We start from the raw sequence: 12,993 nt of genomic DNA, 5'->3' as shown, positions 1-12,993 counted from the left end.
CTGAGTCACCCTGGTGCACCTCAATCAGTAATTACTTTAAATGTAAATGGATTTAATTCCCCAATCAAAAGGCATATATTGGCAAAATGAATTAAAAACAAACAAACAAACGTGATCCAAATATATACTATCACTTGTGTTTAAGGACACAAATAGGTTAAGAATTAAAAAGGACAGGAAAAAAATTTCATGTAAATAGTGCCTGAAAGAGCTGGATGGCTATAATATTAATCAGACAAAATAGACCTAAAGTCAATAACTATGACAAGGACAAATACAATATTATATATCAATGAAAGGATTGATTTACCATGAAGATATAACAGTTATACACATCTATGCTCCTAATATCAGAGCTCCAATGTATATAAAGAAAACAGCAATAGACTTGAAGGGAGATAAACAACTAAAAATATGAGTTGGAGACTTCAATACCCCATTTTTACTTATTTTCTTTAAATTTTATTATTGAAATGGAGTTGACATACATACAACATTAGTTTACAATATCGTGATTCAATTCTGTGTATTATGCAATGCTCACCATGATAAGTGTAGTTGCCATCTGTCACTAAACAATGTAATTAGAATATTATTGACTATATCCCCTTTTGCTGTATTTATCATCCCCATGGCTCATTTATTTTATAATTGGAAGTTTGTACCTCTTAATCCCCTTTACCTATCCCCTTCCTTCTTGGAAACTCCCAGTTCGTTCTGTGTATCTAGAATCTGTTTCTGTTTTTGTTTGTTTGCTTTTTAGAATCCACCTATAAGTAAAATCACATGGTATTTGTCTTTTTTCTGTCTGACTTATTTCACTTAGCATAATACCATCTCGGTCCACCCATGTTGTTGAAAATAGCAAGGTACCATTCTTTATTATGGCTAAGTGATATTTCATTGTATATACCACATCTTTTTTTATCCCTTCTTCTATCAGTGAACACTTAGGCTACTTCCATATCTTGGCTACTGTAAATAATTCTGCAATAAACATAGGGGTGCATATATCTTTTTGAATTAGCATTTTTCTTTTCTTTCTTTTTTTGCATTTTTATTTTCTTTGGGTAAATACATAGTAGTGAAATTTCTAGATTGTTTGATATTTATATTTTTAATTTTTTGAAGTACTTTCATACTGCCTGCTGGGAATTTTAGAATCTCTGACCCCAAGAACCATCTGGAAGAACCCATTCACCTCCTATCATCATGCTTCACTTCTTCCTCTATTTCATTTTTTTCCCTTCTAGTATAAATGTGGTCAATCTGTTTAATGTATAAAATATCTCCTGTCTCAGTCTCACAGCTTAGGGTGAATTCTAATGCTTCCCTTTGCTTCAAAGCCAACTTTATTCAAAGTTTAACCCAAATTCTTAGCTTCACCTCTGTTACTAGGATACTGTTCATCCTAGAGCATGCAGGCTCCCACAACCCCATCTTCCTGATGTCATAATGACAATGTCCTATGAATTAAAGAAGAAAGAAATGCACCATTTAGACTCCCATTACTACCACTCAACTGACCACAGTACAATAATTCTTGCTAACAGCATCAGTGAAATTCTAGTTGCTAAATCCAATATACACTATTTAGGCTTTACATCCACTTGAGATTTCCTAGAAGCTGACACCACTAACCATTTTTTTCTTCTTGAATTTTTCTTCCTACTTAGCTTTTCCCAAGGTTATGCAGTCTCTCCCAGGTTGCATGTGCACACAATGACTGGTTGGTTCAGGTATACAAAAGACAGGTACCTTGCCTTGATTTGGGACCACTCTGGAAGGCCATCCTGCTCCAGAACTTTAAGGTACATGAAGACCTCAGTTACAAGTGAATTGCATTTATAAGTGAAATGCTTCTTCTGCCCAGTCTTTCCTTCCTTACAGCACCTTGTCTGGCATATGTTAGATGTACTGTGAGACAACTTGCCTTTTACTCTAGTGGTTTCAAAGAACACAAAAGATAATCTTGTCCTAAATTCTTGTTGCCTATCTCCTCAAAAGCTTAAGTCTCTCCCCAGAACCTACTGAGTCAACAGTATCAATATCAATGTCAATGTCTATCATGATTGCCATTTATTATCTTCAACACCTGCCTGTTACCTGTACCCTCAAGGCACCAAGTTTCTCATATCTTAGATTGCAATAGTGTCTTACCTTTTGGAGGCTTTTAGTGATGCTAAAGTGCTCAATGAACACTTCCCCAGTGGTAACAGTCTCTTCTCCAGTCAAAATTTTGAAGGTAGTGGTTTTTCCAGCTCCATTGAATCCAAGCAATCCAAAGCACTCTCCCCTTTGAATTGTAACAGAGATATTTTTCACAGCCAGAACAACTGGATACTTAAAATATATCTAAAAAAATCCAGAAAACACAATGTAGCAAAGAGTATTTGAAGATCAAATAAATAAATACCTCAGACTGCTATGGCCACTATTTTAGAAAGTTTCACAAGAATTCTTCTATTTCACTGGAAAAATACATATAGATTCTGAAGAACCACAGTTAATGGACACCAATGACAAGTTCTTAGGGATAAATAAAGCCAGTACATGATGTTACCAGTGAATGATGTTACCTTTGTGAGTTCCTTAATAAGCACTGCGGAATCCAATTCCTTCTGAGGCTGCCCCACGATTCTCTGTCTTTCATTTTGTACATCTTCATTATCAGATTCTCCAGATAGTTCCTTGAACACTTTTCTCTATATTTTCAAAACAAGAATCATAAAAGTGAATGCTCTTTAGGTGTCTGGTCTACAGTGGGTGGTTTCATGAAAGCTAAACTGCGGAATAATCTCAAAGACATTAAAAAAGAATATTCTAGTCATTCCATGAAGTATTTGAATATTACCTCAGCATCATGTAGAACTTGACTAAATTTTGAATAATAAATAGTTCATTAAAAGAATGATGGTAGAGATCAAGGGGGAAGAAAAAGTCATTCGACATAGTAGAAAGTTTGTGAATTAACATGCCACAATGTGTACTTTAAATCTTTAAAAGATGGAATTTATTTTTTAAAGTTTTTAAAAAAATTCCAGTTACCATACACTGTAATATTAATTTCAGATGTACAATATAGTGATTCAATACTTCCATTCAACACTTGCTGCTCATCACAAGTGCACTCCTTAATCCCTATCACTCATCCCCCCACCTCCCCTCTGATAACCATCAGTTTGTTCTCTATAGTTCAGAGTCTGTTTCTTGATTTGTCTCTTTTTGCCCTCACACTCACACATAGGTAAAGATCTTTCCCCACCTAAGTCAGTCTATAAAGTTTAGAAGAGGTGACTGTTCCTAAATGCACAGACATATATACAAGGCTACAAGGAACACACGCAAAAAAAATCAAGGAACAACAACAAAATTTTGAACACAAAATATGACACCACTAAAGGAACACAATGAACTTCCTGTAACTTATCCCAAAGAAATGTAGATTTAAAAATTACCTGACAAAATAATTCAAAATAATTGTTTTAAAGAAGTTCAGTGAGCTATAAGAGAACACAAATAGACAATTTAATGAAATTAGGAAACAACATATGAATAAAGGAGTTCAAAAGGAGATAAAATCATAAGAAAGGGAACTAATAAATGAATTCAGTGAAGTTTCAGTTTACAAAATCAATGTTTAAAAACCCATTGCATTTCTACACACAATAATGATCTATCAGAAAGAAAAATTAAGAAAACAATCCCATTTATAATTGTGTCAGAAAGAATAAAATACTTTGGAATAAATTTAACCGTGAAGGTGAAATTCCTGTACACTGAGAACTAAAAGACAATGAAAGAAATTGAAAAAGACTTGAATAATGGAAAAAATATTATGTGCACATGGTTTGGAAAAGTTTACATTGCTAAAACCAAGAGGCTCAATCTAATCAATTAGTAGCAGAGATGCATTTGAATCATAAAAATACTGCTAATCTAAAAAAGACATGAAACGAAAAAATAAAGTATAAATGTGAAAGAAAATAAATAGCAAGTTGATAAATTTAAACCCAACCATATAACAAATTACATTAAGAATAAAGTCTAAAAAAAAGAATAGTCTAAATTCGATTAAAATATAGGGATTGTTAGATTGAATAAAAAACAAAACAAAGTGAACTATGCTATTATAAGGAACACATATCAAATATAGTAATATACAGAGGTTAAATGACAAATGACAAAAAAACATACATCATGCAAATTACATGAAAAAATTGGCAGAGTAATATCAGACAAAGTATATTACGGAACAAGGAATATCAACAGAAATTTTTTTAAAAGGCAGTTACATAATGATAAAGGGTCAATTCAAGAGGACATAAAAATATTAAGTGCAGGTGCACCTAAAATTTAGACTCTAAACAGAGAAGGCCCAACCCCCCCCCAAAAAAAAAGAAAAAAGAAAAAGAGGAGAAATAGACAAATTCATTGCCATCCATCCTTAGAGTCTTTAACACTAATCTCTTGAAAACTGGCACAACAGGTTAATGAAAAAAGAAACAGTAAAATGTAGAAAAGTTGAACAACATTATTAAACAACTTTATCTAGTTCACAGTTAAAAAACACTGCATACAATAGGAGCAGAATATGCATTCTTTCAAGTAAAGGAACATTTGCCAAGATAGGGCATGTTCTGGGCCATGAAACAAGTTTTCATAAATTTATGAAGACAGAAGAATATGTACTCCAGCAACAAATATCTGTAAAATTTTGAAATAGTTAGAAATTAAACAACACACTTTATAAATAACTTATGCACCAAGAAAGGAATCACAAAAGATATTAGGAAATGTTTTGAAGAGAATGAAAACATGGTATGTCAAAATTTATGAGATGCACCTAAAGCAGTGATAGGGAGATATTTATATCATCAAATATTTATATTAAAAAGAATAGTCTTGAAAAGGAAAAAGTCTCATTGATCCAACTTCTACTAGAAAAAAACAGAAATAAAAATAAAATAATACAAGTAAATCTCTAATAAGCAGAAAGAGATAATAATGGCATGAGCTAATACAGTGGTATTGGAAATAGAAATAATAGAAGGAAAAAAATCAATGAACCCAAAAGTGGGTTATTTAAAATATCTATAAAATTCAATAAATTTTAGCTTAACTGATCAATAAAAAAAATTACCAATGTGAAGAATGAATAATGGGACATTACCATAGATACTCTGAACCTCAGAAGACTAAGAGAGCTCCTTGCAAAGGAAAATTCCTGATATGACAGAAATATTGTATATTTCAATTATGGTGAGATTGTAATGGTTTCACAACTGTAAATATTTGTCAAAATTCAAAGATGGTAAAACTTAGATGACTAACTTTGAAATGAAAGAAATCATGTCCCAGAGAAAAAGAATATTGAAATGCATAATATGATGTATGTTGGTGAAGTTACAAAAACTTATGGGCAAAGGAGGAAAAAAAAAACATACTGCCATACAGTCAGGGAAAAAAAGGTAGGCACTCAACCACTAAGCCACTCAGGCATCCCATAAAATATAATCTTTATTCATAAACAGAAATTGAGGCAAAAACATCCATGCTATTTACTTGCAACTATAAGAACTATAAATGTTATAAGAATTCAATCATGGGAGACCTGTACTTGGAATACTATTAAACATTGATGAAAAAATTAAAGATGACACAAAAAATTGAAAAGACATTCCATGACCATTATTTGGAAGAACAAATATTGTTAAACTGTCTATAGTACCCAGAGCAATCTATGATGCTTACTGTAATTCATATCAAATAACAACAATTTTTTTTCACAGAACTAGAACAAATAATCCAAATATTTGTACAGTACCACAAAGACCCTGAGTAGTCAAAACAATCTTCAAAATAAAACAAAACTGGATATCACAGTTACAGACTTAATGTTACATTACAAAGCTTGACTACTTAAAACGATATGGTACTGGCACAAAAACAGACACATAGATTGACAGAACAAAATAGAAAACCCCAAAATAAACCCACAGTTACATGGTCAATGAATCTTCAACAAAGGAGGAAACAGGATGCTGGTGATAAATGGGCCATGGAGGAAGTGTCAACAAATATGAAAAAGCAAATCCATCCATAACTATACAGACAGTCCATCTGAACTATTCAGCCAATGGAATATTACTCAACCATAAAAAATGGAATCTTGCCATTTGCAACAATATGGATGGAGCTAGAGAGAATAATGCTAAGTATACTAAGTCAGAGAAAGATAAATACCATATGATTTCACTTATATGTGGAATTTGAGAAACAAAACAAAAAAAGAGAAAGAGACAAACCAAGAAATTTTCTCTTACCTATAGAGAAAAAACTGGTGCTTACCAGAAAGGAGGTGGGTGGGGGGAATGAGAAAAATAAGTGAAGGCAATTAAGAGTAAACTTATCATGATGAGCACTGAGTGAGGCATGGAATATTTGAGTCACTATATTGTATACCTGAAACTAATATAACACTGTTATACTGGGATTAAAATTAAAAACTTAATAAAAATAAATAAGATACAAACATATGTACAGGAAAAATGCAGTAAAATGAATTGATAGATATTCATCACTTTATCAAACAGCAATAAAATGAACAAGTACTTGGAAAAAAAAAGAATAAAATTATGGGAGATGACACTGCCATTCCCTGACCTAGCCTAAGTAAACAATTGTGTCTTGATTTATGTTGGATGCTAATGCAGTTTGGAGTGGAGAAGTTAAGGAGAAAGTTGTGCTGCTTTAAGACTGAGTATAAGAAGTCTGCTTCAATTCTGCCTTCCAAATCTCATGTGGACTTCTTTCCTTACCAACTCTAAACCAGGATAATACAGGGAAGGGGATTCCAGCAAATAAGGTTCTGGCTTAGCCAAATTGGCATCATGCCTTGGTAGATCACAGTCAAACTGATGGAAACCAAAGATAATGATAAACTTTTAAAAGCAGCCAAAAACAAAACAAAACAAAAAAAAAAAGCAATGCGATACACACAAGAGAAAACAATTTGAGTGATTGGTGTCTTTTCATTTGAATTAAAAGAAGGCAGAAGATAACCAAATGACATGGTAGAGTGCCAAGAAAAAACCCAACTATCAGCTTAGGCTTCTAAAGAAAGCAAAGTACACTCCAAGAATGAAGATAAATAAAGACATTTTCAGATAAAAGAAGACTAACATAGTCCTTCTCTAACTAAAATAAATCGTTAAATAAGTTTTCAGTGTAAAGGAAAATCATAACAGAGGGAAACTCATATGTTCAGGAAAGAATGAATAGCAACAGAGATGCTAAATACTAGGTAAGTATAAAATCATTTTCCCTATTGGTTACTTTGAAATGCATAATGTACTAAAGCAAAATATAGTGTTATTTTTCATGGTTAATAACATAATAACATACAGAGATGTAAGACATACGCCAACTATAGCATTAAAAACAGTGAGGGATAGAAATGGACATTTATGCTTTCACAATTACTACATTTCACAATATGAAATAGACTATGAAAAATCAACTATATATTTTGTAAACCCTTCATTGACTACTAAAGATAAATATAGAAGTAAAGCTAGAGTAAATTGAAAAATTAAAATAGAGTTCCAGAGGTGCCTGGGTGGCTCAATTCATTAAGCTTCTGCCTTGGGCTCAGGTCAAGATTCCAGGGTCCTGGGATCAAGACCCAGTCAGGCTCCTGCTCAGCAGGGAGTCTGCTTCTCCTTCTGCTTTTCCCTCTCATTCATCTTGCTTTTTTTCTCTCTCTCTTCCTCTCAAATAAATGAATAAAATATTTTAAAAAATGAAATAGAATTCCAAATATATTCAATTAATCCAAATTAAGGCAGAAATGGGAAAGCGTGAGACAAAAACGTGAAGGGGCAAACAGAAGACAAATAATATATGTGGTCGATAGAAATACAAATTTATCAATGAAGGACTAACTGCTCAAATTGAAAAGTCAGAGATTATTAGAATAGACAAAAAGTTAGGACCCAATCACATGCTGTTTACAGCAAGCCACGTTAAATGTAAAGACAGAATTTTGAAAATAAATGTATGTGAAATGACATACCATGAAATAGTACATACAAGAGTGAAGATGCCACATTAATTTCACAGGAAATAGACTTTAAGACAAAGAATATTAGCAGAGATATATGTCATTACCAGCAATACTCTGATTCAATTAATCAGAAAGACATGTAATAATATTTATTAGCTTAGTGATATTCAAAATGTATTTTTAAAATATGACAGAATTAAAGGGAGAAATAAACCTACAACCAGGATTGGAGATTTTACACTCTTTTCTCAGCAATTGAAAGATAAATCTAACAAAAATATCAGTTAGAAACTAGGTAATATAAACAATCCAATCAACCATCATAACCTAGTTGATATTTATAGAACATTACAACTAACATGCAAAATACACATTTATTTCACATAAACACATCACCAAGATTGATCATATGCTGAGCCATATAGCAATTATCAATTAATTTAAAAGGATTTACTATAGAGTATGTTTTTTTGATCACAAAGGAATTAAACTAGAAATCAATAACAATATATCTAGAAACTTCCCAAATATTTTGAAATTTATTTATAGACTTTTAAGTAATCCATACATCAAAAAAAGAAATCATATAGGAAATTTTAAAAATTCTTAAACATTTGAATAATAGTGAAAATATAAGACATCAAATTTTTTTCAGGGTACAGCTAGAGAACTATTCACAGGGAAGTATTTTGCTTTCAATGTTTATATTATTAAAGAAGAAAGACCTAAAACCTGTAGTTATAGTCTTTCCATAAAGAAACTAGGAGGAAAGTAACCCAAAAGCAAGTAGCAGGAAGAACAAATTTTAAATAAAGACCAAAAATATCAGTGAAAGAGAGAACAGCCAACAAGAAATGAAATTAGTAAACACAAAATTTGGTTCCTTGAAATAATTAATAAAAACAAATGCAGTTTATTGAAGGTAAATTAAACTCGATAAATTTTATTTTAAAAAATATATATCTGGGGCACCTGGGTGGCTCACTTAGTTGAGCAGCCAACAGTTTCAGCTCAGGTCATGATCTCAGGGTCCTGGGATTGAGCCAGGCCCATGTCAGGCTCCATGCTCTGCACTCAGCAGGGAGTGTGCTTCACTCTTCCTCTGCTCCCTCCCCACCTCATTCTTTCTCTTTCTAAAATAAATAAATAAATCTTTAAAAAATCATATATATATATGATATTTCTGTGAACCCTAGATTTTTCTTTTACCAGTACCTAAGATAGTCATATATAGATAAATGCTTTTCAGGCTTAATGTTCCATTTGCTTGGAGTTTTTTTTTTATTTTTTTTAAGATTTTATTTAGTTATTTACTTGAGAGAGAGTGTGAGTGAGAGCGAGCAAGTGAGGAGAGGAGCAAGAGCCACCCAGGTACCACCCTCTACCCTTCCCACCTTCTTAAAAAGATTTTGTTTGGAATCATCCTTTTTTTTTTTTGCATCTAGTATTAGAATTTTTATTGATAAGTCATGACATTTTTATTTCTGATTTACACTTTGTCTAAATTATAAAATAGTCATAAAAAGCAATGATAATAGAAACTAGAAAACAAACAGGTTTTTTTTAGAAGTAGATGTGCATTAGGTTCTCAGAATGAGTATAATTTTTTTAATAAATTAATTTTTTATTGGTGTTCAATTTACCAACATACAGAATAACACCCAGTGCTCATCCCGTCAAGTGTCCCCCTCAGTGCCCATCACCCATTCACCCCCACCCCCCGCCCTCCTCCCCTTCCACCACCCCTAGTTCATTTCCCAGAGTTAGGAGTCTTTATGTTCTGTCTCCCTTTCTGACATTTCCCACACATTTCTTCTCCCTTCCCTTATATTCCCTTTCACTATTATTCATATTCCCCAAATGAATGAGAACATACACTGTTTGTCCTTCTCCGATTGACTTACTTCAAGAATGAGTATAATTGATAATAAAATCTTAAGGCTCATGCTTAATTACTCACCTTCTTGAATGTCTTATAGATACCAAAGTAAACATATTGATTGAAAAATGTTCTTAGCTTCCACAAGGTAGTGTCCAAAAAGAAAAGGAAGAGAAGGTAAATAAAGCCTATGATACTCATTATAATCATGTACTTTCCAATCATTTTCTCTTCCAAAGAATAAACATTCTTTGCAATATCTGAGAATGGCAGAGTGAGAGAAAGAGAAGGAGATTAAGAGAGAGAGAAAGAGAGAGATCTTAATATAGAACACTGACACCATGAACAAGGCCTAAGAAAACAATAAATAAGAAATAAAGGGGGGAATGAAGTATTAGGCTAAGTTGAGAAAAGTAAACTATTTGAAGTGTGAAAAGTGATTATCCTACTACACAAATATCATTTCAACAATGAATTTTGAAAGCTAATTTCATGATTATAATATATAGTAATCAAGTAAGCATATTAATATTAATATATTTATTGATATGGCTATTAACTATTGCATATTATGAAAAATCTGCCCCAAATACTTTTAGAAGTGTGAAATCTTAAATTGATAATTAGAAGAAAATATTAAAGTGCAAATACTCTTGCAAAAGATAACACTTTGCTTTTAAAAGGTAAAAATGACCATTAGTGATACTTCTTGAACTTTCTTGAGAAGTTGAGTGAAAAAGTATAGAATTTTGTTATAAGATAATTATATACTTTTCTTCCTTTTAAAAATTTATCTTTTGAGTGGTTTTAAATTTACAGAAAAATTACAGACACTATAGAGAATTCCAAATATTCTGCATGTGCTCCTTAATTATTAACAGCATACATTGATATGGCACATGTTATAATAATGAATAAATATTATTTTTTAAAAAAATATTTTATTTATTTATTCATGAGAGACACACACAGAGAGAGGCAGAGATATAAGCAGAGGGAGAAGCAGGCTCTCTGTGGGGAGGTGGGGAGGGTGAGGAGAGGAACCTGATTAGGGACTTAATCCAAGGACCCCGAGATCATGACCTGAGCCAAAGGCAGATGCTTAACCACTGAGCCACCCAGGTGCCCCAATAAATATTATCATTAACAAATATCAAATATTACCATTAATTAAAGTCCCTGATTTATTCAGGTTTCCTTTTTAAAAATGTAATGTTCTTTTTTGTTTGTTTTTCTGTGAACCAGTCTAGAATCCTATATTATATGTTGTGGTTGCATTTCCTGAAGTACCTCTTAACTGTGACAGTTTCTCAGATTTTCCTTATCTTTTATAACATTGACAGTTTTGAGGAGTACTGGTCAGGTATTTTGTAGGACTTCGCTCAACTGGGATATGTCTCATGCTTTCCTCTTTTTTCTTCTTTATGATTAGACTGGGATTATGGGTTTTGAGAAGATCACAGAGATAAAGTAAGATTTTTATTTTGAAAACAACAACAACAACAAAAGGTATATGCTACCAGTGTGACTTATCACTGCTAATATTGACCTTGATCACTCGGTTGATTTCTAATTAAGTTAACTCTATGGTTTTTAAAAGATTTTTTTTCGTATTTGCTATTTTTATTTTTGTTTTCTTGACATGCTAGCTTTGTATGAATGTTGGCTATCCCTGTTGTGAATTGTGAATTTTCATGAACCATCAAAATAATTTTATGCAGTGGTGATGATGAGTTTGGGTTGATTACTTGGTTGCTTAGCTTATGAAAGGATTTCTATTGGCAGAGTGAAACATAATTCCTTTAATAAATGTCCTTCTGCTGCTGGTGGTAGTGATGTGGTAGTAATGTGGGTACAGTTTTCTGATTCCCTGATAACTTTTTGTTTTATAGTACCATTCATTATTACTATATTTTCCTTCTTTTTACATATCATTAACCTTCCAAGCGATAATTCTGTCTTCTAAGTTGTTCTTCTCAGAAGTGGTGCCTTCCCAAGATGAGAATTTTATAAGTGATGAGAGATCAACTCACAGATGCAAGAATTCAGAGAATCTAACCAAGGAAAATACAAACTTTCCAAACACCACTGAAATCCATCCTAAGGGATCCCTGGGTGGCGCAGTGGTTTGGCGCCTGTCTTTGGCCCGGGGCGCGATCCTGGAGACCCGGGATCGAATTCCACGTCGGGCTCCCGGTGCATGGAGCCTGCTTCTCCCTCTGCCTGTGTCTCTGCCTCTCTCTCTCTCTCTCTGTACTGTCATAAATAAAAATAATAATAAAAAAAAGAAATCCATCCTAATAATGAAAAGAAGACTGGATAACAATAAATGATTTAAGAACCCATCTTATGACGTTAGAAAATTAGTTGTTCAAAATGGAAAATGTGGAAGAAAAATTTAAAAACCCGAGAGATTAATAATTTAAGAAATAAACATGTGATATGAAGAATCAATAAATGTGAAAGCTTGTTTTTTGAAAAGCCTAATATGATTGATAAGCCTTTGGTAAGATTTATCAAGAAAAAAATGTAAGTGGAAAAAATTCAGAATATCATAAATGAAAATGCTAAGTTCGATAGAATTCATAGATTTTAAAAATACCAGAAGATATCATAAACAAATTTATGCCAATGATTTTGAAAATGTAGGTAGAATGAAATGATTCTACAAAACTCTATCAGTTCCTCTCCTCAAATTATTAAAGAGGACACCCAAATAGTTTTATCTTTATTAAGGAAACATGATCAATTATCTCCATGCACATTCAGTTTATTATTTAATTCTTTATGCAAAATAAGCTTCTGTAATTTGACAGAATATGTAATTCAGTAAAACAAAGAAGAAAAATCATTTGCCCATCTGAACAGGAGCGTAAGTAAAACTGAACAGTTATTTATGATTAAAAAAAAAAGTTTACTAAACACAGGATGGTGGCAGAGAAACTCCCTTAATCCAGGAAACTAAGATCCCTTTGAATCTCAGTTCTGGTTCATAAAAGCTGTGTGAAATAGGGCACATAGTTTCAGTGAAGGTGTTCTCTCTGAA

At 32.4% G+C, this 12,993-nt stretch overlaps 1 protein-coding gene across 1 annotated transcript in view; it reads right to left on the bottom strand.

Annotated features, from left to right (window-relative positions):
* Nucleotides 1-12,993, bottom strand: part of LOC129519855 (phospholipid-transporting ATPase ABCA3-like) — a 142,501-nt gene that overhangs the window by 15,309 nt on the left and 114,199 nt on the right. The window contains exons 24-26 of the mRNA XM_055340687.1: nucleotides 10,029-10,207; nucleotides 2,580-2,705; nucleotides 2,161-2,355 (exon numbers count right to left, since the gene is read on the bottom strand). Of these exons, the coding sequence (XP_055196662.1) occupies nucleotides 2,161-2,355; nucleotides 2,580-2,705; nucleotides 10,029-10,207 (500 nt within the window). The remainder of the gene's footprint in view (nucleotides 1-2,160; nucleotides 2,356-2,579; nucleotides 2,706-10,028; nucleotides 10,208-12,993) is intronic.

The sequence above is a fragment of the Nyctereutes procyonoides genome, unplaced genomic scaffold (assembly GCF_905146905.1).
Source record: "Nyctereutes procyonoides isolate TBG_1078 unplaced genomic scaffold, NYPRO_anot_genome, whole genome shotgun sequence".
Lineage (NCBI taxonomy): Eukaryota > Metazoa > Chordata > Mammalia > Carnivora > Canidae > Nyctereutes > Nyctereutes procyonoides.
Note: the sequence above shows the minus strand (reverse complement) of the source record. Positions and strands in the feature narration are given on the sequence as shown.